Source organism: Electrona antarctica (genome assembly GCF_951216825.1).
Source record: "Electrona antarctica genome assembly, chromosome: 20".
NCBI classification, from domain to species: Eukaryota; Metazoa; Chordata; class Actinopteri; order Myctophiformes; family Myctophidae; genus Electrona; species Electrona antarctica.
In genome coordinates, this window is record NC_136801.1 from 12,022,525 (window position 1) to 12,049,693 (window position 27,169).

At 43.2% G+C, this 27,169-nt stretch overlaps 1 protein-coding gene across 1 annotated transcript in view; it reads right to left on the minus strand.

Moving 5' to 3' along the window:
- Window positions 1-22,173, minus strand: part of LOC306912860 (phosphatidate phosphatase LPIN2-like) — a gene marked incomplete at its 3' end in the record, with an annotated part of 39,776 nt that extends 17,603 nt beyond the window's left edge. The window contains exons 1-16 of the mRNA XM_079489315.1: window positions 22,162-22,173; window positions 17,865-18,065; window positions 15,779-15,874; window positions 14,610-14,751; window positions 13,685-13,925; window positions 12,972-13,100; window positions 12,555-12,678; window positions 11,672-12,152; window positions 10,409-10,508; window positions 9,768-9,955; window positions 8,468-8,561; window positions 6,909-6,978; window positions 6,565-6,648; window positions 2,875-2,936; window positions 1,994-2,153; window positions 740-888 (exon numbers count right to left, since the gene is read on the minus strand). Of these exons, the coding sequence (XP_079345441.1) occupies window positions 740-888; window positions 1,994-2,153; window positions 2,875-2,936; window positions 6,565-6,648; window positions 6,909-6,978; window positions 8,468-8,561; window positions 9,768-9,955; window positions 10,409-10,508; window positions 11,672-12,152; window positions 12,555-12,678; window positions 12,972-13,100; window positions 13,685-13,925; window positions 14,610-14,751; window positions 15,779-15,874; window positions 17,865-18,056 (2,312 nt within the window). The 5' untranslated portion in view covers window positions 18,057-18,065; window positions 22,162-22,173. The remainder of the gene's footprint in view (window positions 1-739; window positions 889-1,993; window positions 2,154-2,874; window positions 2,937-6,564; window positions 6,649-6,908; window positions 6,979-8,467; window positions 8,562-9,767; window positions 9,956-10,408; window positions 10,509-11,671; window positions 12,153-12,554; window positions 12,679-12,971; window positions 13,101-13,684; window positions 13,926-14,609; window positions 14,752-15,778; window positions 15,875-17,864; window positions 18,066-22,161) is intronic.
- Between the last annotated feature and the right edge of the window lie 4,996 nt (window positions 22,174-27,169).

The window sequence follows — 27,169 nt, forward strand, 5'->3', positions numbered from 1 at the left end:
GCTAAGCGTCGAGCCCTGCATGCAACGTCATATGCTTATGACATTTTACAGTATGGTAGAGGGTCATGCCAAATAGCACTGAAAGCAGTCTTACTGAAGTCTAACTCGCAATTTTTTAAAAATGAAACCTTTGAACAGGCATAACTCATGCCTCGTTTGTCCAAAAGTCATGGCACTTGTTTCCACACATTCCTTGACTCATGGGGAACACATCTGTCACTTTGACAAGTAAGCTCCGCCCTCAGATTATCCGCCATTTTGAGCAGTTTGAAAAATGCTAATACCTGATTTTCTCCCTGGATTTTTGAGCAATTTGCGTGAAACGTCCTACACACCATCTATGGTCCATTAACTGAAATCCCAGTTGAAGAAAAGTTTGTACGTGAAAACGTGAACAGCGAACACACTGTAGAAATGGATAATGACATGCCCAAAATGAGGACACATACTCGTTACCGAAAACACCAAATGATGTTACTGTTTACAATAAGAGAACTGACTCAGTCAGTAGAGCTCTTGCCTTTGGACCACAAAGTTGTTGGTTCAAATCCGGGTACTGACAACTCAGCTCGTCAGTCATATTTGTGCATATTGTTCTTATTGCGTATTGTCTTCTTTCTTGGTCCCGCCTTATCGCTGCTTGCAGCTATATTCATCCAGCTATGTTCATCCATAGAAACATGTATGAACCCTAAGTTTCACTAAAAGCGGTAATAATACTTAATACTTAATCCCATACTTGGTGATGGTGCCGTCGATATCGGAGATGATGACTTTGTCGTCCCAGTTCCACAGGTAGATGGTGCCCTCACATCGACACGTGCCCTGGTACTGTGTAGTGATGCTGAAGCTGACGCCGTTAGGCCCCTCCCTGAGCTTTAGGCTCGCCTGAGACCAAGAGGAGAGCCAGAGGAAGATACAGATGGCATTTAGCTGGCAATGTTAATCCACACACATTGATTTAGAATGGGGCAGTGGAATAAGTGTCAATTAACCAGCCTACTAGAACCCTCTCAAACCCAAAACTATAGAATGTTTTGTTGTCGTTGGATAATATTTTGTCCACGATTCCATGCTGTATTGATGTGGTACCATAGGGGAGATAAGGCGATCAAAATAGGAATTATGCTACATGCTCTAATTGTGTAGACTTCTTGTAAATGAAGTAGAATAATGCAGGTGTTTAACAATAATTTAACTCTTGAGAGCGTAAAATGAGTCCATTTGGTTTCATTTTACACTCTCAAGAGTTAAAAATCTAATAAGGCTTCTATTTGGTTTCCAGCTCTCCATCATTTCCAACTCCCCAGCTGGGGACCACCTGGAACCCCCTCAAGGACCACTGGTGGTCCCCGGACCACTGGTTGAAAACCACTGTACTAGAACAATGAACAAAACAAGCCATGTTGCCTGGAATAATGTGGTAGATAGACGACAAAAAGCTGAGGGGAAAAGATGGAGAGGTTTTTCATTAAAGGAGTTTTTGTCGCATTGCTGTGCCTGACCGGGTCATCGGTCAGTAGGAGCCAGGATATATCATGTCATCAAATTATTGGCTTAGGTATGCGACAAATAAATACATAAATAAATAAAATCCATGAATACCAGGCTTCATGGGATGTGTAATTGATAGAAAATATGTCATAACCTCACTCATATTAGGGGAGAGGGTTGTGTAAATACTAAATAAGAGTACGTTTTGAGCTTACAGATGAAAAGGGGGAGAGTCACATTCACAGGGAAACAATACAGTACTATTTAGCTAGTAGCTAAATCTGACACAATGCAGATTTTCTCTTTGCTGGAGATTAACGTGTTTTTGTCCGTGGTCCCTGATACGAATAAACGAATGTCACTAAAGCCGGGACTCTCTTAGTTTAGTTTAGTTTATTTCGAACCTTTCACATGTATAACAATACATAATACATTATACACTTGAGTGGCCCGAAAAGGTGTAGGCTGAAGCTAAAAGCTTATAAAGCTAAAAGCTTACGATCTGGTCAGACGAGAGGCGGAGGGACTTCCTGTAGGAGGGACAGGGCAGCGGTGCCGGAGCCACAGTCTGCACGCGCTCAGTGTGATGTGGCACAATGGGTGCCATGTTGTTCAGTTCTTTAGACTCATCGTCACTGGAGGACTCTTCTGTTTTGTGCCTGGAAGACAGTGCACAAATACACACTGTAATACTGCAAATGTTTCACGTTAACATAATGACTAAATCCCATTCACTGAAGTTATGGGTGTAGTACTAGGCATAATAGGGTAACACATGTAGCCACATATAGCCACACGAGGGCAGTAGAGTAGGGGTCTTCAATGTTTTTCAGACCAAAATTTGCCCAAGGACCCCTCTTAGCTGAGAGAGAGATGAAGCAGGGACCCCCACATATTGTTTAAATATGTTTAAATATCGATTACATAATGTTGTAAATCTGAGGGTCCCCTGTTGAAGACCCATGCAACATTACACCTGCTTGATATTTTACACAGTGAAGACAGATTGTTTCGTTTACTGATATTAACATTATTTTTTTTCTTTTCTTTTTCTTTTTTTAAAGCAATGAATACTATAAATACAGTTTTACCCCATTAGGGAAATTTAGTTTCACACAGTTGATGTCATCAGTGGTGTAAAAAGTGCTCACATTTCTTCATCAATAGTATCAATACTGCAATATAGTATTGGAAATTGGAAATACTTAAAAGTAAAGTGCAAATACCTCACACATTGTACTTAAGTAAATGTAGGCTAGTAATTTTCCGCCACTGGATATCATCATAGGGTGGAATGACATTACTGCAGTGCTAGCTGACTAATATGCTCTGGCGTGACAAATGGCGTGTAGTGGAGTGTTGTGCTTGTTGCTGACTCACTGTGTAGCTGCAGCCACTGGGAGGGGAGAGCTCTGCTGTCTCTCTAACTTGGTCTCTGAGGACTGACAAAGAGAGACTGAGTCATTGACATGCATCATCTATGACAGGGGTGGGCAACTGGCGGCCCGGGGGCCACATGCGGCCCCCACCTTCACTTAATGTGGCCCTCAGGTTAATGTCAGGATACTGATATAATATTGGTTTCAGCTGTTTACAATTCCACAACATGCAAACATGACCCGCTTTAATTACTTCAGTCTAAATTAGTAGATTGCTCAACACAAGTATAATTAAAAGGCATTTGAAATTACATAAAAATGTTAATTTTCAGGATTCCAATTAAAAAATAGTAAAAAATAATTCAACATTTCAATTCGAATATAGCAAAAATAGCCGATCTACAAGCTCAAAACGCATCGCGCTGCGACGCGTTTTGAGCTTGTAGATCGGCTATTTTCGCGATGACAGTAATATATGGCCCTAGGGAGTGAGTGTGGAAATATAGTGGCCCTCTCCATCGTCAAAGTTGCCCACCCCTGATCTATGACATTATATTTGTAGTAGTAAAAGTCTGTATAATATGGAATGGAACACTCCTTTCAGTGCTACAAAGGCTCGATTAATCAGGCTGTTTCTCATTTCCATAGACTGATTTGCAATGCAAACCTACACAATTGGCATGGGACTCCTATGGACTTTCCATATTATGTACGTTGTGAGAAGCAAATGAGGCTGTCAACAATGGAAAATGTAGGCATTTATCAGACGATCTTAATCAGTAAGCAAGCTAAACACAAGGAAACTAGAAAAAGTGCCCTTCTGGGCACAGGTCTCCACCAGGAGGATAGGAGTGTGTATGTGATGTTTGGCAAAAAGTTTAGGAGCAATATAAACGTGTGTGTGTGTGTGATGCGGCTTGGCCTGTTGTAGCGCCACCATGAGGCTGATTTGAAAACTGTCAAGTGGCATTTCTTCCAAAGCCTAGTGGGAATATGCATGCACAGTTTCACCACAATCGGACGCTGCGTTGAGTAGTTGTGGCGATTTGTACAAAATGGGTACAAAGCCGTCTTGATCACATGACTATGGAGAGCATGTGTGCCGATTTGCGTGAAATTTGGATAAAATCTGAAGGAGTAATATTAGAAATGTGTTTTACATATGTCGGCCTCCTGGTGGCGCTATAAAGAGCAGATGTGAAAAATTCCAGTCAAAGGTTTTTCCTTGGCCTCTAGGGAGTTGCCACCATGAGGCTGAGTTGAAAATGTTCATGTGGCATTTCTTCCTCGGCCTAGTGGGAATGTGCGTGCACAATTTCACGGAAATTACACGATGTGTTCATGATTTGCAGCATTTTGTTTGAAACTGAGCACTCCTGCAAACTTTGGAAGCCAATCTTAGCCAATCAGGATGGAATCTGAGAAATCTGAAAGACCCGTTTCGTTGAATGGCTCTAGAGAGACAATTTGCGTGATGTTTGGACAAAATCTGTAGGTGTACTGTCCAAAAACTTGTTTTGCACAACGCAGCCTCCTGGTGGCGCTATAACAGGCCGTTCTGGGGGAGAGGTTCATCGTTGGCATCCAGGGAGTGTGTGTGCAAAATTTGGCATCGACCGGGTTAACGGTGCCGGAGATTAGCTGGTCACAGACGGACGGACGGACGGACGGACACACGGACGGACGGAGTGCAAAACATACTCTCTCCCCATGCCTTCGGCCTGGTGGAGACAATAACTGCATAGAAATAGTAAACTAATATTATAGATTACTATGCATTTTATGCATTAGCGGACTATAGGCTGAAGAACAGAATAACAACTGTATGGAACTAGAATTTCGCGGGCCTTTGGCCCGCTCATCCCAGAGTTGCGTTGCCCCGCGTTGCGATACAGAAGTCCACAGTGACACGCGTTGTATGCAGCTGTTTTGTGTTGTAGCGCGTGCGCTCGTGTGCGTGTAGTGTTGGTGTTGTTGTTCTTATCCATATATGCGCCTCGGTTCGTCCCGTTTGTTCCACGCCAGGTGTCGACGCAGTCGTTCGCGCAATGTTCGTGTTTGCATGATTTTAACTGTGTATGTAATCGCGGCGCTCTCCATCCAAGTTAGAATCAGTGTGCGGTGTGTTGTTGTTCTTCTTCTTCTACTTTTGTTTTCCGGCAGGCTGTTCAATGTGTGTGTGCGTGTGTGTGTGTGTGGCTGGCAAGCGTGTGTGTGTGTGTGTGTTGACATGTAGTAACGGATGGGTATTATTATTATTTGTTGTATTTTCACATCAAAGAAAATTAATGTAAATGAAAATAAGCAGACATGAAACTGCTTTTTACTGTTTTTGTTTACTTACAATAAATTACTGTTTTTGGAGACCAAAAGATGTTGAGAATGGAGAAGAACATACTGTAGTATATTTTTTGGGGGACCTTGACTGCATTATAGTAGGGCTACAATCTTTTGGATTGCAGTGACCCTACATTGTTTGTTCGGGAACAATATTTGTAGTTACAATGAGGGCTACATGAGCCGAAGGGAGAGAAACACTTCGCCTCTCTCCAGTCCGTGCGTATGGTGCTGGTACGGATCGCATCGCTGACTGACATAAACACACGGTTACAATTCAGAGGCACTTCAATAAGAAAACTCAACTAATAACGCTTGTGTGTGTTAATCTGCCCGATGCTGACGTTAGTATATAATGTTTAGATTGTTTTCCTGGCTGAATAACAACGGATCGCATCGCTGACTGACATAAACACTCCAATTCAGAGGCACCCCGCAGGCACGCACACACACACAGTCACACACACACACACACACAGAATCCATGCGCCTCGGTGCGTCGCAGTTGTCATGTTTCCATTAATTAAACGGGTCGCGCAATTGTCGTGTTTACATTAATGAAACTGGTGGTGCAATTCTCGTGTTTGCATGAATTAAACGGTGTATGTATGGAATCGCGGCGCTGTCCATCCAAGTCCGAATGTGTGTGTGCGTGTGTGTGGGACTGTGTGTGTTGTGGAAGACGGGGAAGAATGTTGCCAGGGTCGTGAATTGTAAGCGTGTTGTAGTGTGTGTAAGTAGCGTGGTGAAAGGCTGTGTTTCTGGGCCTGTTTTCATAGACCTGGCAACAGTGGCCCGTGTGTGTGTGAGTAGTGTTGTGTTCGTGTTGTTCTTCTAATGTGTGTGTGTGTAGCATGTAACTTCCGGTGTTGCAATCGGACATAACATAAAAACTCTCGCGGGTGACGTGGTTGGCTTTGAGCAAATGGGAGAGGGGATGTAGTGTTGCCAGGTCCGCGTATTGTAAGCGAGTGGTAGTGTGTGTAAGTAGCGTGTTGAATGGCATTTTTTCTGTGCTTGTTTTCATAGACGTGGCAACAAATTAGGCGGGGGTGTCGGTGCTTGTGGCGTGTTTGTGTTTATTATTGATATTGATATTGTTTGTGAGTCTGGACGGGAGCCGGCTTTAGTGGCAGTGCAATGACAATTTTTACGCGGGTGGTGTTGAGTGTGGGCGTGCAGCGCGACATGAGGAGATAGCCGTGGATCGACGCGGAGGGTAAGTGTGTGACGTGTTAGTGTGTTGTTGCAGTGTGTGTTGCAGCGTGTTGCAGCGTGTCAGTGACGTAGTAGCTGGTGACTTTGGGTCCCTTTTCCTGGTTTGGGCACACCTTTTCAAATGTATAATAGATACCTGCTTGGCACTGCTCTTTCTCCAGAACCACCAACGCCCAGACTTCTTAGGCATTCTCTCTTTTACCCAAGCCTCCTCTGTAGCCTGTTCAAATAATACAGGATTAAATTATGTATGTGTGTGTGTGTGTGTGTGTGTGTGTGTGTGTGTGTGTGTGTGTGTGTGTGTGTGTGTGTGTGTGTGTGTGTGTGTGTGTGTGTGTGTGTGTGTGTGTGTGTGTGTATGTATGTATGTATGTAAGATATATTTTGATTGCAAAAAACAATATTACATGATTTGTGGGAATGAACTATATCATAGCGACAAACAAACAAACAAAAAAAGGAATATTCTGTAAAGTGTACCTTTGGCAAGTTCTTCTGAAATGCCAGCATGCAAAGTATCAACGGGGCCGCCAACGTCCAGTTGTAATATCTGTAAAAGAAATGGTTCTGTTTTATTGGTATATGTGCTTTGTATGAGGTCAGGTTTAGGCCTGGCTTGGGGAAGAGGACACCCTTGCCATGCACAGTCCACCATGGGCACTGTTGGAAGTGCGACATGCCCAAGACCTAGCAGGAAGACCAAACTTCGGTCATCTTACAATAAATGCACCACGTCTCTGTACATGTGTACGTGCGTGTGTGTGTGTACTTCTGTAATCCGCGTAACTTGAGAACTGTTCGCCCCACCGACTTCATATTTGACACGCGCGTTCCACACCACCTCAGAGAGTGCAGTGCCTGGCCTTGTGTCGGTCGGATGCATGGTTGTCCAGAACTGCCACAAAAGGCTCTGGTCAGGCTCTGCCAGTGAACCTAATGAGCCTAAAGCCAACTCCACATTGCCCCAACGGTCGGATGTTGCCAGTCGCGAGCGTGTCGGCAGGAGACTCCCGACGAGAAGCTCCCGTCGACTTGCCGTCCATATCGCCTTAACGACGCGTCGGAACCCGTTGATGAAGAACCGAACATGTCCGGTCGGTTGCTGATGTCTGGAGCGACACTATCCATGTTGTAGTGATGAGGGGGGTAAATTACTCCACTGTAGAGTGGACTTCTTGTCTGCTCATCATGTTTCAGGGCTGACTACTGGTGTAGTGTGAGTGAACTAGATACGATATTCTCAATATCAACTCTAATAAATAAGTCCCATTTAGTCCCGCACCATCCCGCAATTTTATCGTTTAGTCCTGCTAAACCAGCAATATTTGCATTGAGATCACAAAAAAAATACATTCACCCAACCAGCTGCTGAGATTGAGCAGGCGTGCACGAGAGTTGCCCACAGTCACAGATAGATGGGAAGCAAAGCGACTGGACATATATTATAGGTAGGCCTATTATGCTATATATATATTATATTGTGTCATGGACACTTCGCACAGTTCGCAGCACTGCGCATATGAAGGGTGGGGGGGAGAGAGAGAGAGAGAGACGGACACTTCTCACAGTGTCGGTTACTAATGAATGACAGGTGCGGGCGTGGGCCTGTGCCTGTGGAGTGCGCTCATGCATGCGCTTTGGTGAGACGCTCCGTGTTGCCAGATTCTGTGAGTGAAACAAGCGACCAGGTCTATGAAAACAAATCCAAAAGAAGCAACTAGTTTCAATACTTGAGCCCTATTACATCAGCTATTTTTAAAACGAATCATGAAAGTAAGCCAAAATAAGCAACTACACTTCAGAAATAAGCCCAAGTCTGTTGCAATCTGACAGTTTTAAGCAGTCTTTGACTAATCTGGACAAGTCTTCTTGGTGTGGAGTTACCTTAAGTCCACACCTGTAGAATTCCCAGCCTCAGATCTGCCTCAGATCGATCGTGGTAATAATCAGTGATGTTTCTTTCTGAGAGTTGTCGTAGTACATTGAGGAGAATGTGAAGCATAAGCCTGATGATGATGATGATGATGATGATGACTCACCGGTTTGCAATTCGAACCACCAAATTGGGATTGTCGATCATTGCCGGATTGTCAGCAAATTCCTGATAAGTGATCATGTGCTCCATGAATTTCTCTGAAATAGAATAGATATTACAAAAACTGTAAATTAATCATGGATGGCATACGTTTCTTATTCTCTTCATTATTAGATGTTTAGCATTATGACTCAAGAGCAATTGCCACAATGCAATAGGCTCTATACCTTAGAGTATATATGAATAGAGACAGCACCCGAGTTCTCCTCCCATCCACTTGCATTAAGTTGCTCAAAAGCGCATGAGGCGATTTCACTGTGCATTCTGGGTAGGAACAGAGTGCATTCTGGGATGGATTGGGCCCAAACACATGAACACGCTGCCGCTGACTATCATTGCAGGCATTCAGCGTTCACGTGTCATCGTGAACGTGCACAATCATAGTCAACGGACCAGCGCGTTCATGTGTTTGGGCCCACGCTGCAATATCAAATTCGGCCACTATGTCCATTTCGCCTCAGGGTTTCATCCGGGTGCCGTCTCTATTCATATATACTCTAAGCTCTATACACAGCAGCCATATTGGAAAGAAATTGGGCCTCTTCTTCCTTACTTCCTTCACTTCAGGTCTTACCAATATACTAATAAGACGTTCTGATTACTGTAGCACAGTGATTCTCAAACCTTTTAATTTCAAGGGCCCCCATAACATAACTCTGAGAGTGTACAAATGGAACCAAATTGTTCCCTTCTGGGTACACTCTCAGAGTTACACACCCTTACAGGTTTGGAACGCCCTCAAGGAGGTTATCTAAATGGTAAATGGTGCATTTATATAGCACCTTTATCCAAGGCGCTTTACATAGATTGCGCATTACATTCACCCATTCATACACCGATTGCAGCGGAAGCCATGCAAGGTACCAACCAGGGAGCAATTTGGGGTTCAGTGTCTTGCCCAAGGACACTTCGACAGGAGGAGCCAGGATTCGAACCGCCGACCCATGGATCATTGGATGACCTGCTCTACCTCCTGAGCCACAGTCGCCCATCTGAACCCCACTTTATCTGAACCCCACTTTGAGACCCACTGGTGTAGTAGCAGAGTATTTCCAGTGTCCACAATATCAGCAGCCGCCCTGACTTTGTTTAACTAGAATGCAACAGAGCCTTAATTAACACCTATGAAGGAAGTACAGTAAGGAAGAGGCACAGTCTCTTTCCAATATGGCTGATATATGCACAGAGGCTTTTGCTCTGTAGATACTCAATATGTCAGATTATCAAACCGCCGGCCAAAGTACCTTTGGAAATCTCTGAGTTCTCTCCAACGCCCCCGCAGAGTGACAGCGTGACGTCGGGCAGGTCGCCGGCAGAGTCCGACAGACACTCCGTGCCACTGTCTGCGGCCGCGCTGCCCACAGACTGGGGCGACTGGGAACCGGAACGCCTCCCCACCTCCACCCAGTGCTTAGGTACCTGACCAGACTCACTGGAACACAGACACAGTCTTTTTGCCATTTTGTGGTTCCACAGACAGAAACCCCATTAATGTTTCCCATAGAGATTTCCAAACGTATTTCTAGAAAATGGCTGATGCACGCCTCAAAAGTTTGGTGAAGGACAAAAGTGCATATAATAAAAGGCTATCTTTGAAAGACAAAGAAAAGGACCCGCAAACATATATATAATAACAAATATACAAAATAGGGATGCCAGTGTGAAAGTGGTTAACTCCACTTCCCTCTGTAGTGTTTGTAGAGAGAGAGAGAGAGAGAGAGAGAGAGAGAGAGAGAGAGAGAACAGACGACAAATGAGAAAGACAAATGAGACTATGTATGTAGGCCAGACAGTTGTGAAGATCCTTGGCCAGAAAGGGGCTCATGTTGTTATCCATGGACATGGATTCGTAAACCACTACACAATCACTTTGCACATTTTGTACCTTTTAGGAAAGTAGCGAGCCGCAACGTCAGGTTCAAGTACATTCAAATCGTCCAGGTAAATGTCCTCCGGGCCCTGATGTTGGCTCCGCTTTCTTACACCTTCGGGTCAAAAAGGAAAACAAGTGATTACTATTTCCAAACAGCTGACTATACCTTTTCACCAGTGTTGTTTTCGTCGACTAAAACTAAACAAAAAATGTTCGTCGACTACCTTTTTTCATTGACAAAAAATAAATGGAAACTAAATAAAAACGAATCTATGATGACTAAAACTAAGACTAAATATATCGACAATTTCGTCAACAAATTAAAACTAGACTAAAATGTGACTAGACTAGTGGACAAGATATCCAGTATAAGTCATTTTACACTTGGTTGCATGCTGAAAATAGCCGATCTACAAGCCCACAACGCGTCGCGCTGCGACGCGTTGTGAGCTTGTAGATCGGCTATTTTCAGCAAGTGTAAAAACAGTCATTACGACGGCATCAAGCCCCCCAAAATACATTTTAGTCGACTAAATCAACCGTAGATTTAGTCGACTAAAACATTCCAGGTGACTAAAATGTGACTAAAACTAAGTGAAAACTATTCAAAAGACTATGACTAAAACTAAAATCAAATTTCGCTGCCAAAAACAACACTGCTTTTCACTTCCCTTTCCTTTAACCGTCACGTGTGATTGAGCGGCCGCAGACTCTAGACATTATGAACCCAGGCTCGAAAGGAAGCCACATCCTTCCTGTTAACGTACACTTTGACAAACAGGCTGGGTGTGGATTATCATCACACTGTATTGTACATGTTTCCCCTAAAGCAGTGGTTCCTGCACATTTTACCCAGAAGAGAAATTAGACGTTTTCCTAGGACACAAACTAGTGAAAATATCAGCTCTATATATGGTCTGCGGCCCAAACATGGGTGACTCCCGACCCACTGTTTGGGAAACCGTGCCCTAAAGAGCTCAGAATATTTAGCACATTCTGGAGATATCTGTTTTGTAAAAAGAAAAGAAAGAAAGAAAGAAAGAAAGAAAGAAAGAAAGAAAGAAAGAAAGAAAGAAAGAAAGAAAGAAAGTATCTACAATACTGATTCATTCAAGCCAGCAAACAACAGTCCTTGTCGGTTTATTTGTCAACACACACACACACACACACATAGCATTTCACTGCTTGTACAGTACGTGTATGAGTAGTGAGTAGTGACAAATAAACAGAGACACGTGCTGTCCTCAAACAAGGATGTGAAGAACTGAGCACTACCTTTGCTGTCGGAGGGCAAGTCTGTGGCTTTAGTGCTGGATCTCCTATGAGGACTCCCAGACGCCTCTGGGTCTTCTGCCATGTGAATGCTGTCCCCAGCAGAGACCAGAGGGACGCTGTCCCTGCGGCAGGGCGGCGACGACATCCACCTTGCCTTACGAGCACGCTTCATGGAAGGCCCTCCGAGGTCAGGTTTAGGCTCCGATAATACCGGGCGGTCGGATACCGGCGAGGGACTCGGCTCAGGCTGAGGGACAACAGTGTGAGGCGCGCGTACATTGTGCACAGAGGGGGATTCTGGCAGGTCAGGTTTGGCGGTCCGAGGCGTCGGTTTGACGATGGTGCACACAGGGTCGCTGGATTTCTCCTGCTCCCTCGACTCTGCCTCCATGGCTTCTGAGCTGAGGATGACCCTGAAATGTGTGCTCTCCGACGGAGTGATGGTCAACGTCTTTGGCTCTGATCTGTCCTTCTTGTAGACCTAGGTTTAAAGCAAAAAAGGTATATATTTTTTTAGCACACCCCAAACTGTCTATTTGTACCATCTATTGAGACCTGAGTCCGATTCTATAAATGCTTTCTAAATGAGTAGTTTTCACACTTTCAAAATGTTTCTAAAATTTGATTGTGTATCGTGTATCTGCTATTTTTGGATATCCAACGCTAAAATCTAAAATGACACAGATGCTTTCCTGGTTTCAATGGGTTAAGAGTTGTAAATTAGATGACTGCCATTTTGTTCTTAGTTTATACTCTGTTTTGTTTTATTGAAGTTTGTTTTTCTGTCACCACTCACCACCAGACAAAAGCAACTTATTTTCCTATTCTATTCTACTCTGGTAAAGATTATCACCCTCCCAAACAAATTCCCAAATAGCCTTACCCTGGTGGATTCTGGGAACTCTCCCCAGGTCCACTGCATGTGGGAGTCTGCCCTGAGGCGACTCTCTGTCGGATTGATCATCAGCTCTGAGTCACTCTTAGGAGACATGGGTGGTGACAGTTCCCTGTAAGAGAAAACACCACCGACCACACCACATACCAGGGACAAATCAGTGGCTAGAGATTTGTTTAATCAAAGATTTGTTTAATCAAACAAATCGAATGTGCACAGAATTCACATTGTCATCCATTGTGGCAGCACTGTATTTTACAGCATGTTCCACTGTTTGTTTTAGTCAAGAGACGAGACGTTAAATCTTAATGGCCTGGAATGATGTAAATATTTTTAATTGACTGTAACGTTGCGAAAAAATGCACCGGGGTGCAACAACCAAGTGGCACAATGAGTGGAACATACCTAGTGGAACCAGGGGGCCATTCTCCCTCTGAGAAAGGGTAGTTGTCCCATGTCAGGGGACAGCTGAGAGGAGCGGAAGGCTTGGTTTCCACAGTGGTTTCCCTCACTGTAGAGACTGTTGAGGACGTCCTGGGGAAGGCAATGGCATCAAATCAACAATGAGTTTACAGAAACTGATGAAATCATCAATGGGCTTACAGAGACTGATCAAATCAACAATGGGCTTATAGAAATTGATCAAATCAACAATGAGTTTACAGCGACTGATCAAAACAAGTGGCTTGATGGCCCGGGTATCGGAGGAGACCCGAGGCTTTCTTCACCCTCCCAATGACTGATTGTGGGTGTTAGCAGAGATGGAGTACTTGTAGAGAGGCTGGGGAATTTGGAATTGGCTTTACTAAATTGGGACTTGAAGGGGAGAAAATGTTTTTCTTTTGACTTGAAGGGGCATGTTTTGCACAATAACAGTCTTTTCATTATGTCTGCTCACGATCTCTGTGATTCATACAGTAGGCTACATTTGTTTACCTCAGTCACTGATACTAAAAAAAATATTTTTTCTATGAACCTGTGACTTGACACCCATACTGTTATAAAACGAAAATAAAAAGATTTTGAAAAGAAAGAAAATTCAAAACAAGTGCCACGTTTCATGCTACGTTTCGCACTTGCGGATCTGCTACTTTTGAGAATGTTGTTTAGAGTTTTACCTTCCATTCTGGTTGTTGTTCTGATGCTCCTCGTCTGAGCTGTGCTCACAGAGCTCCAGCTCGCTGACCACAGGGTTATTCTGTTCGTCCCTGCGAGTGTCCGCCTTGTGCTTCCTCCTGCGCCTCTTCTTCTTCTTCCCTCCTGCTGTGTTAGAGCAGGGCTGGTGGGCACCGCCTGAGGTCAGGGAGCAGGGCTGGTGGGCACCGCCTGAGGTCAGGGAGCAGGGCTGGTGGGCACCGCCTGAGGTCAGGGATGAGTTAGAGCAGGGCTGGTGGGCACCGCCTGAGGTCAGGGATGGGACCGGAATCCTTATTTATAGTTTATCGTGATCAAATAAAACGGTCACAATAATAGTATCGCAGAGATTTTCATTTATCGTGAAATTGTTATTCAGGGCCACTTAAATCCTCTATACTTGATCAAAACGGAGCTGTAAAGAGTGCATTTGATATGCTCTCATTTTACTCTATACAAATCGGTTCGCCGAAAATAGCGTTGTGAGCATGTAGATCTGCTATTTTTGGCGAACGTTGCCCCCCAGAATAGGCATGATGTGTGTTCAAGTGGTTACGTTAAATGGTAAATGGTGCATTTATATAGCGCCTTTATCCAAGGCGCATTTATATAGCGCCTTTATCCAAGGCGCTTTACATAGATTGTGCATTACATTCACCCATTCACACACACATTCATACACCGATGGCGGCGGAAGCCATGCAAGGTACCAACCAGCACATCGGGAGCAATTTGGGGTTCAGTGTCTTGCCCAAGGACACTTCAACATGTAGACAGGAGGAGCCGGGATTTGAACCGCCGACCCATGGATCATTGGACGACCTGCTCTACCTCCTGAGCCACAGCCGCCCGTTTGAATCATATTTTGATTATCGCAATAATATGGTGACATCTTCATTTTCACCCTACCTGAGGCACCTGCCTCTTCCGGACTGTGCAGAGGTCCGTTCTCCGTCACTGCTGACCCGTCAGCTGCTCTGGACCCTCGCCTCCTGATCAGAGACTCTTCCGTGGGGATCGGTGAGGTGACCAGGTGGGCTGGAACAATCTCCTGTGTAGAGATGTACCGTTATATCATTTTTTCCTTACCGATTCCCATAACTTGCATATAGGTCAATACAGAGTACCGATCTGATACCAGTGTGTAATTTAACCCATTTAGACCTGAGGACGATTCTACAAATGTCTTCTAAATCCTGACAGTTTTCTGAAAAACCTCTGTTTCTATGTGGTAAAATGGTTCTCAAACCATTTCATGTAAAGGACCCTCAAATACATGTACTTTGGCCGCCGACCCCCATCTGAAAATATGTTGTTCCAGTGACCCCCCCAGAAGCAAAGATTTGAGTTAAAAACGTTCGCTCTGAAAGAATATATTCTAACATTTGGGCCACCTCTCAGGTTTATGGGGGTCCTTGAAATTAAAAGGTTTGAGAACCACTAATCTAGGAATACATTTAAATGGCATTAATAATGTGCAGCTACAAGTTGGTATAGAACTGGTTGGAATAATGTGTTCCTTCCACGTGCTACGTCCAACCGGGGGAACTACCCCCTGTCAGGTGAAAAGAAGCGACTTGGACACCTCATGCATTGAAGGAAGCATGAGGTCAGTCCGTTGCTCTCCCCAGGTTGGCAGAGGGAGTGTAGTGCATTAGTGGATTACATTAGACAATTGACACTGGGTGAAAGAAAATGGGTTACAAAAATCGTGGGATAAAATAATTGTTAAAAAAAAGAAAGAGAGAGTGCAATAAAGATCAATGTATATGTACTACACATGCATATGACTGATATTTATACACACCAACAGTATTTTCAGTAGCTGCCACATTGCTTTATCTAAACAACTTCACAGTATCTTATACAGCAGTTTAAGTAGGAACGGTTCAAAAGTTCAAGCGTATTATAGTGCAATAAAAGGTCTGAGAGTCCGTATCCCGGTGGCGAGATAAGATCTGACCTTTACCCGTAGTGGAAGATAAGGTCAGACTTTCGCGGAAATATGACGTCACACATTGATATATCAGTTCCTCTATTTGTCTCGGATCATGTGACAGCAGGTCAGATATACTCACATTGTTCTGCTCCGTTTCCTGAACGAAGAAGGCCTCTCCATTGTCTCCGAGCTTCATGTGTAGCTCTACCGGTTCCCCATTGATCTCAATGTCGATCTGCCGTCAAACAATACAAATAAATCCAATGAAGACCTGAGACCAGATTCTACAAATGTCTTCTTAAATCCAATCCTATAGAAAACGCTATGTTTCAATATCAGTGATGCTCAAACTTTTTAATGTCAAGAACCACTAGAATTATATGTATTTGGGTGGAGAGGGAAGTCTGGAGCTCTCTGGTGGAGTTGTTGCCCCCGCGACCCGACTACGGATAAACAGTAGAAGATGGATGGCTGCCGACCTCCAAGTCAAAATATTTTGTTCCAGGGACCCCCAGAAGCAAATATTTGAGTTAAAAACGTTTGCTGTGAAAGAATATATATTCAAAGATTTGCACGCGTTTTTTTCAAAAATAGCAGATCTACAAGCTCGCAGCGCGGCACAAAGTTACGCGCTGTGAGCTTGTATATCTGCTATTTTTTTATCGACAAAGTTTAAAATAATGGTTAAAGTGGTTAAAAGCTGAAGTGACACAGATGCGTTCCCGGTCTTAATGGGTTAATAAATAAATGCATTGCGCAGTAGTAGACAAACAAAAACCAAAGGCATTTCAACATAAACTAAAGGCCGTCATCACATTCCACCCAGGTCTTTGATTACAAAGGGGAACTCCTGACGTATCATGCATAGCATGACTCATGGATCTCCTGCCGTATTAGAGATTAGATCAGAACTGAGCAACACAAGCAAGAGGCTCCTATTGTTTTGTGACTCATACGACATAATCCACAAGCACAGTTAATCATGTAAACAACAGCCTTCAAGTCTGCACAGGGCTCTCTCAGTGTAGTCTAATAATGGCTCGGATCAATCTTTAGCAATCACTGCTGTGTGCATACAGCGCGGAACATGTGTAGACTCTGCATTTTTTTTAAAACACATTTAAAAACAACACACGCCATGAGGTGCAGGTTTAAGCCCTGTGAGGCCCTCCCTGAGCGAGGCAAATTGCACTACCAAGCGAATGCCTGCAGCAAGTGAATGGTCGTGCCAATCGAATGCCCATGCTGAGCGGTGCGAGGCTTGCATCTACCGACTCGGCGCCGTTTGAGTTGCATAGGCCAGTATTTCTCAAACTTGTTCATGTCAAGGACCCCCGAAATATGACGCCTTGGGAGTGATGATGCCCTGGTATAGATTTTCAGTAATAATCCAACTTTCAAACTCTGGTGTTTCTTCTGTTTTATGACATCATGGTCATACTGAGTAGCTCAGTAGCATAAGCTGTGCTTGGCTTGTTTCGGAGGGGACATCCATTCATAGATACATACTTTACAGTACATACATACAAAACCTATAGTTGACTTTTTATACACATAAACAAGCCTCCTCCTGCCATATCTACATTAAATAAAAGTTTGGTCTTTTTATCTGCGCCTCTATCTCAACAGTGAAAGATAACCTATGTCCCTACAATACTCACAAAATCACTGTATGGCCGTCTTGCATGCCTGAGAAAGATTAACAACAACACGTGGTTGTTGTCGACGGGGACCAATCGTAAATAATTAAATATTGTAATAACTAGTACAAATTGTTTCAAAGTAAATATGTAAAGCATGCATGTCCACAGTAACGTGGAATTATTAAATTGTGAATGAAGTTCATAGGTTAATGTATGAAGGAACAGTGGGGTGCCAAGGTTTTCAGAAGTTAAACATCAAAAACTACAAAACATTTCAAAGTAAAAAGTTCAAATGTGTGTCCATAGTAAGCTGAATTATAAAAATTGTGCACATTCGTGTGCGTGGGCACCACTGCATGTCGTAATTATTCATCAGCTTCCTGTTGTTAATACGTAACATTCTGTTGCTCTCAACACCGGAATTTCTTTGTTTAGTGTTGGTGGAGAAAAATATTAAAATCTACTCTAAGCAATCTCTGTTTTTCCCGTGTTCTGTTGGATTGGCGATATACACGTGGCACATGCATGAACATTGTCACTTATGACTCCGTATCTCAAACGTCTGCATCTCAACCCACTCACCACTTTCTCCTTGGAGCGCAGCACGCCCAGTTTCCCGAAGCGCACGTGAAAAGGGGAGCACTGGAAGGTGCCGTCTGGCTGTTGGACCACGACCACGTCGATGCAGCCCGACAGAGTGGCCTGGTTGATGCCTTTATAGAGCTCCTTCACGGTGACCAGCACCTGGCCCGCCAGCTGCCCCACGTAATTCATAGTGCCTACCTGTGGACACAGCACGGGCAAAGAGAACTACCATCAATCCACATGTCATTGGGATAATAAGTTATCAATCAATGTCGTATGAATAGTCACACACGTTACCGCACTGGCCCATCTCTTGGAGCGGTGAGCCGCAGCGTGCGCCACGCTCGGGAGGCTTTGGGTCCCATTTTTAGTCTTTGACATGACCCTGGGGATCGAACCCCCGACCTCCCAGTTTCAGGGCGGACACTGGAGGCCACTGGATACACATATCATCAATACAGTAGCATTACATTATCCATCAATGTACAAGGACGTGGTATTTTGTCTCTTCTTGAGGCCTGTAGTGTATTAAATTAAAGTAATTACTTTCTAAATTAGAACAAATAATCGACATTCAAAAACAGAAAGCAAAACAGATTGGTCTCTCTTGGATTAACCCCAGCATAAGGCCATGATACTCTGTTTTATGTGTTACTGGGCCACCTGTTCCCCATGCGTCTGTCTGTCCTATTTCTGAAGACTTCCAGGCAAATCGAGTCTATTTAAGGACTCTATTCCAGCACTGCTGCTGATGCAGAGCGGACTCAGAGTGGAGCGGAACGGAGCAGAACACTGTGGTTGCTTTATCCTCTTTGCCTGTCTGAGAGATACAGTCAGTCACACTAGAAAGGGCAGACTCCACTCTGTCTGTCTGTGCGGTGCAGCTGATCTCTCACTCTGTCTGAGATTCAGATGAGAGGGTGAGATATCACAAGGGAGGCCACTTGGAAGACTGACTCCACCATGAAGAAGATGTTTGCATGTACACATAAGAATTCGTAATGCCCATTTAACCCATTTTAAGGAATTTCACACTAATGTACTCATACATGAACAAGACACTTATAGAGCGATCGTCAGAGAGAGCAGTTTATATATAGGGTAGTGGAACAGACTATGTGATTTGGTTACACAACGTAGTGGCCAATGTGAAAGAGGCCCCAGCCTAAAAGGCATGAAAAAAGATCGCTATCTCCATCTTGCCTTGTAAATAATAGATGACAAACTCAGAAGGCCGGATAAACTGTTTCTTACCACCGCGCTCCTGCAACTCCTCTAGTGCGATATCCTCTTACTTAGAACAATGACATTTAGCCAAGTGGCGTGTCCCACTCAGAGTGCAAAGAGTGAATTAGTTTATTTAATTTATTTACAAAGGTTTCAGCTATCCAACTTTTGTCCTTCCTTGTAAAGACATGGAGAAATAAAATACTCACTCTCCAAGTGTGACACGTACTGTATAATGAATGAATGAATGAATGAATGAATTCATTAATTCATTAATTCATTAATTAATTACCCTCCCCTGTGCCAATGTTGGCACCGGTGCCTAAGGTTGCACATCTAAAATGTCCACTCTTACTGGAACATTTGTCATTAATTACAAGTTACAGTACCCCCAAGTGAAAATAAATAAACAAAATGTTTACACAATGCTCTTGTTAATGGCTCATCACTAGTAAACAATGTTACAAGGTGCTGTACAAATGTGCATGCTGTACTACTACTAATGCATGCAGTAATACACCGACTGTGCAATTTGGAGTCATATACAATACAGTATACTTGCAGTAATGGTGGTGACACACAGACAGACAGACAGACAGACAGACAGACAGACAGACAGACAGACATACAGACAGACAGACAGACAGACAGACAGACAGACAGACAGACAGACAGACAGACAGACAGACAGACGATGGTGTCAGTGCTGTAGTGTAAATCAGATCAAGCTGTGCACAAACAAGATCGAGAGGACAAAGGCTAGAAGTAGAACCACAACGTGCAGATTAATTGAGATGATTACTTTGTTGCCACACAAGTTAATTTTCTTTTTATGCAACATTTGTACAAAATACATATCAATTTGGGGGTGCCTGACAAAGTTTACGTCCAAAGTGGACGTAAACTCCCATTTAATGGCGCTGGCATTCACGGCCTAGATTTTATTTTTCTACTTTGTACATATCATGTTTTATATTTGTTGATTATATTGTATTTTGGTGTTATTTTTATGCTATGTTGATGCATGGAATACATATAGGACCACAACGGAAACAAGTCCACAGGACTTTTTTCGGTTATCCTTTTAGCTCAAATGTCTGACTGCACCACGTGCTGTTTACATTTCTGTCTAATAACGTATTCAATCAATCAAAACCTGGTCTTCTTGTGTTATTTTATTATTGGAGGTCCTTGCTGGCAATAACGTAATGAAGCTGCGGAGTACTTTGTCATTTTAACAAAGAGTTTAATAATCACATGCTGTTAGTGGTTAACAATGACCCCAGCAGATATCTGCTTTCATGGGCTGCCTCCTACAGTATGGACACAAAGGGCTTAGCAGCACATTTGTGTCTGCTATTCACATGTTACTGCTACAATGCAGGGCTTGTTGGGCTCGTATCAGAAACTGTACGATTGAGGTCAGGTCACATAGAGTACGTATACTGTGGTATTTAGATTAGTTTTTCTGAACTTAATACTTCTCAGGCCTTTTTTCCAGTTGGCTTACTGTTACAAAATAGACTTAGAACTAGCGGTACATCCAACAACAACAACAACAACAACAACAACAATAACCAACATCATGGTTGGTTATGGTATGTGTCTGACTGACCACAAATTCAGGTCATGTTCATTGGCTAAAATCTTCATCATTAATCTCCTATGTCCATAAACTCCATTTTACATGCCCTTTCAAAGTCATAAGAGACTGTCCGAGTGTCCAGCCATTGTGAAGAACACACACACACACACACACACACACACACACACACACACACACACACACACACACACACACACACACACACACACACACACACTCCAGTCTGGCAGTGTGCCACAGGTTCGACTCCCGATCCCGACGGCCTTTACTGGGTGTCATCTCCCATCTCTCTCCCCATTTCCTGTCAGCCTACTGTAAACCTATCCCTCTATAAAAAAATAAAAAAATAAAGGCGAAAGCCACAAAAAATATCTTTAAAAAACCGGGATGTTTGGAAAGATGGACTTAGTGAAGCTAGTCATGGTATCTGGGTTGTAAGGCTGTACGAAAGTATCTGAGTGGTAGGGCCGGACAGACACCTTGGAGCGTAGGAGTCGTATACGGTACGAAGGTATCTGGGTTGTAAGGCCAGACACCTTGGTTCGTATGAGTTGAGGTGTTCTTGATGCTGATCCTCTTCTGAAGGTAATAGGTCTTGATAGTAGAGTCCTGAAGAGGTCTGTGTCCTGTGTCCTGTATCCTATGTCTTGCTTGTGTCCTGTAGATTCTGGGGATTTGAGATCGTTGGAGATGCCGTGTGTGTTGGTTGGCATCTGAGGCTTTCTTTTATACTGTTCAGGTCATTCTCATGCTGTCAGAGTGCCCGGGCATTTGACCGGGCATTTGCCTGTACGTCAAGTGGCCAGTCCAGGCCTGCCTGCATCCATTCAAATGTCAGAACTATAGGCCAGAAAAGTTAAATAGAATCGCTCGTTCTAGTACAGTAAGTAACTGTACATTTAGAATGCATTAAGTCCCTTAGAAAGGCTAAAACAACTTCTCATTCGCTGAACAACTGCATACCAATTGGCTGGACTTTAACCCCTTAAGCCCACTCAACGTCCAAGAGAGATCTAATAACAGTAGCTAAAGCATATTCTGCAAACAAAAAAATGCTATCCTGTAAACATATCAATTATTTAACAGCTGCATGTCTAGAAAGAAATGTCACAGAAATAAAGAGGATCATAAAACCCTCACGTTGTGACTTAAGTAACTAAGTAAGTAAGGTTTTCAAATAACTGCAGTGGAAGTACAACAAACAGTCTGTTCATGATTATTACTCATCTACAAACTGCTTATAAATGTTTATAAAGGCTTTAAATTATAACAGGTCGTTATTGTAAAGTGCTATAACCAATATTTAAATATTGGCAATTGCCTCTGATATGTAGTTGGGTAGAAGTAAAAAATATTCAAAATGGAAAAGTAACTCAATATTGTACTTAAGTACAGTACTTGAGTAAATGCACTTAGTTACTTTCCACCACTGCTAATCAAAAGGTTAAACCCCAAACTTACCAGAGTCCAGGAGGACTTTAGGTGTACGACGTGCTGCTGTTCTCCCTGCTCTACAATAGCTCTGGCCCGAGGAGGATGTTTATGGTTCCCTGAAACTCCCATGTCATTCCACTAGGAACCCAGCCTGGCTGTGAACAACACCTGCTATAATGCTGCCGGCTGGGACTCATAGGTCCAGCCTGTGAACACCTGCTGATGCTGCCTGGGACTTACTAGGTCTGCAGTCTCAGCCCAAGCTGCTGCTGCTGTGTTGGCCCTTTCTTTCTTTTCTTCCCCAAATCCATCTCCTCCTCTGGTCTGTACCATGCACCATAATAGGCTGCTGCTGCTGCTGCTGCTGCTGCTGCTGCTATGGCCTCTGCTCTGCCCCTCCATCCATGTCATGTGAATACAAAACACCACCAGGAGCCCCTGACCCGACCTCCGCCTTATAAAGTGTTACATCACACACCGTCTCAGAGGCTGCCTGCAGCCCTGCACCCTCCACCTGACCTCCATCCCACTTGGATGTGGGATGGATAGAATTGGGTAGATTGATTCAAACTTTAAGTAATTCAAACTTAATTATTATGTAATGCAGGTTGCAGGAAATCAGGCCACGGGGTGAAAACACCAGGTGAATTTCAATATGAAATGCATGGTTGGATGAAATTCAACTTAATGATATAATATAAGTATAAATACATAATAATGTTTTTAATCTGAATATGTGGGCATACTGTAAGCCATAGTGCAGAGCATGACACACTGGTTGAACTTGTAATGAACAAAGCAGAAGTTTCCAGTCAGATGACAGGCATCACACAGCCATGATAACAGCCCAGTACAATAATCTCCAGTGTTGCCAGATTTTGCAAGAGAAACAAGCAACCGGGTGTATGAAAATAAGACCAAAAGGTGACTGACTATTAGGCCACATGATCACACACTATTACACGATAGACAATCACAACATGTTGCATCGTGGCGCGTTGTTGTGAGGCTGTAGATTGGTTCTTAAAATATATATATATATATTAACAAGCAACTTTACAGAAAAACAAGTCCAAAGTCGCTTATAATAAGCAGACATGGCAACACAGCTGATCTCTCTTCAGTGAGAGGATTCAGCTGACTATACAGTGTGGTGTACAACTGTACTGTACTCTACTTTGGGCTACTGTATTGCACCCAAATGTGGTTAAAAACAAAAGCAAAAAAACCCCACATACAAGATCTAACTTTTTACCAGTTTGTTTTTGGGCCATGTGCCATAGTGGTGTTGAGGACATACAGTAGGAGTATAATGGGCCATTCATAGTGCATGGTTTGGATTTTGTTTGCTGTGATTACTTTATTTGCTTTTGGTTTTGCTTATTTGTATTGTTTTGATTTGCTTGGTGTATTTGCCGTGTATGTTTAGTTTGGAAGCCTTCACCCTATAGCACCTGCCCTTGGGCTCAGTCCCACTTTTAGGATCATGTTTTCCCAGCTATAATAACCCCTCTTCCCTTCTGTATTTTAAATTGAATATAGTTTTCTACATGTTGAATAAACTTGACAATTTTGTTACATCAGCCTCTGGTTCTGTTCATTCTGAAGCGATACCATACCAAAGTAGGCTAGGCCTGGCCTACCGTATGTTTTCCCATTGTATGACAATGTAGGCACATCGTCATCATTATGTCTGGTTTCAAAATGGGATATTTTGAATGTGTATTCATTCAACTCATAATGGCACGCTGTAGGCCTATAGATGGGTGTCAAGGTGTGACATTTACAACCTCACAGCTCTTTCACTTTCCTTTTTGAAAGTCCCTATGGGGACAGTTGAAACTATTATCTCTGAATGCAATGCAATATTCATGTAATATTAAGTTTTTAAGTGTACTATTCCCACTATAATGTGGGGCTCACATGCACTGTACGTGATACAATTTTGTGATGCTTTTACTTGAGTATTTTCAATTTTCAACACTTACTGTACTTCTACTCCACTACATCTCAGTGGCAAATATTGTACTTTTAAGGTATGATTTTACACATAAAATGGGTCAATTCAGGGATTAATGTTTTTTTTTTAGTATTTTCCGTCTTCTGATTCACATATTTAATATTGCTGTATTAATATAGGCCTATTCCTGTTTTTGTGTTCTGTATCTCAGCTACATTGAAAATGAGAGACTGAATGCCCCTCAACTGTACTCCGAGTTGAAATAATAAAGGTGATGATGATATGATACATTCAGCATCCAGTCTTTTTTAAGAGATTATTTGGGGCTTTTTTATGCCTTTGATAGGTAGACAGTGGAAAGGCTGGTGACGCGAGGTTAGGTAGACAGTAGAGTGACAAGAAATGGGGAGATGGGGGGGGGGGGGGGTCTTTGTGACATGCAGCAAAGGTCATCAGGTTCGGAACTAGAACCCGCGACACGCTGTCAGGCGGGATACCAGCCTAGCCCGGACCCGGGACCCCCACATGACGAGTACGTTTTACCTTTGGTAATTTTAAGTATTTTAAGCCAATACTTTTGTACTTTTACTCAAGTAAATGTTGAGTACCTGACTTACATAGATTGCCGTATTGATACTTTTACTTGTGTTTTTTTATTTATCCACCACTAATATACAGACCATGCAATCAACAGTAACAGCGGTGTGGCAGCGGTGGCCGAACGGATAGCGGCGCGGTCTAGATACCGGAAGGTTCCCAGTTCGAATCAGCCGTCCGACACGTTAAAATTACCACCGCTGAAATGCCCTTGAACAAGGCATCAACCACTACGATGAAATGTGTTCTATGAGCAGGGCCTGGCTGGAAACAAGTTCTTGAGCTTAGCCCAGATACCCTGGGTAAATATAGATTTCATTTCATTTCATTTCACACTGTGTCAGTATTGTGTATTGTGATGTGTATTGTGTTTACAGCATAACCAGTTATTCTAATGATCCTGAGGAGAGCAGCAAAGCACCTTGAGAGAGAGTGAGGTGATAATCCTGTTTACAAGCTTAAGACAGATCTAGTTTCTACCTGGCAGGCTGCTGGCTGGCGCCGTGTCCAGTGTGCTGAGTGCTCTATGACCTCTTGTTTATCAACCAGTCTGTTCAGCGGGAATCTCTCAACTGTTGTAATATTGCATCAACTATAGCCGCTGTTTGTGGAAAACGGACATTATATTATATCACAATCACATTTCCTACAATATAATATTACAACCTGTACTGTACAGGCTAAGTGTGACAATACTGTGTTGTAAAATAATATGTCCATGACAACGCGGCTCTGCAGTGGCCGATCGAAACCAATACAGCACTGTCGCTGTTCCGAGGATGATGTTGAGTGACTGTCAAGTTTTAGTAGCCTACGGTAACTCACTCAATGGCTCTTCCAAAAAAAAATAAAGATTAATAAGATGATGCCATAGGCTTCATGATATGCGATGCTCTTCGCATGTGAAAATATGTCCCTCTGCCATTTCATTGAAACCAACCGGTTGAGAACGTACCTGTATTAGTTGTAGGCAGACATTCGCCGGGTCCTCTCCTCTGAGGCAGGCAGACTGCTGTGTTGTCTGACGCCTTGTCGCCTTGCTTCAGTCCACTTTGCGTTTCATCGGAGTTTAGAAACCATGTGACCACGAACAGCAGCTCTGCTCTGCTCTGACACTGACTCTAGCCTGCACGTGATTTACAATCTAGTCAGCATAACAGCCGCAGAAAAGAAAAGCCACTGATGCTGCAGTGCTGCCTGTCTGTGCTGCTGCAGACGGTAGGGTTTCGGTTTATTCTAGGACAGTGGTTCTCAACCTGTGGGTGGAGACCCCCAGTGGGTTGGGACCCTTGCATTATTCTCTTGGGGGTGGGAAAGATGACAGTAAAGTAAAGTGACAATTTAAGGACTTTTAAGAGCATTATTTTTTAACATTACATGATCACTGCATCAGAAATCAACAGACTTCTATGCTAAACTGGTAAAACATTTGGCCAAATTGTCAAATAAATAATATAAATTTGAAAATAGCCGATCTACAAGCTCTGCAATGCCTTGCACTGCGAGGTAGATTGGCTATTTTCACAATGTCTACCAGTGGAACCAAGTCAAATAACAGGCTGTTCTGAAGAATTTGGGGAGGTTAGTAGTCGTTGGCATCCAGGGAGTGTGTGTGTGCAGAGTTTGGCATTGACCGGGCCAACGGTGCCGGAGATTAGCTGTACCTGCGTACAGCTAATCGGACGGATGGACCACCAGACTGACAGACAGACGGAGTGCAAAACATACTCTCTCCCCGTGCCTTCGGCCTGGTAGAGACAACCATAATGTAATGCCTCAATTCAAAGTGCTTGTCATGATGGGGGGTCCCCATATAATATATTGGGGGGCTGTGGCTGTGGCCGGAAACTTGGGAATGGGGTCCTTGAGATGAAAGGGTTTGGAAATTGGACCCATATAGACAAAATGTACATACATACATGCTGCCTCTCTGTTAATCCTAGCTGTTTATTAATTCCGCTCTGCTTCACCTCAAGAATGTCTCGTTTATGGCACAACCTACTGTAGTAACTTCATATAGCTCCTTTGTGTAGACTATGTAAAAGTGAACAATTGATATGCTGATTTATAATGACACAAGTCACGAGTATGTGAACAGAATTTTATTCAAGCACAATTGATTACAGCAAAACATTCAAACATATTCAAATTTAAAAGCAAACAACAAAATGTGATGTACGATTCTTATTCCACTCTCTGTGCCATGAGTACACACGTTAGATATTGTCATCAAATTATATAATGAAGCTGACAATGCAAGTTCAGGGTGTATTAAGACCACCCTATAGCCTATATACGTCTCACTGGCACTCATTTGCAATCGCCACTGCATGAATGTGTGATTCAGTAATGGAAGAACAACTCGTAGATTGACAATTTTCAAACAGTCGAAGTAGTTAATGTAGGCCTACTGTATGTTTTATAATAATAATCAAAATCAAAAGTATCTAGAAAGTAATAAATAATAATTGTAGTAGA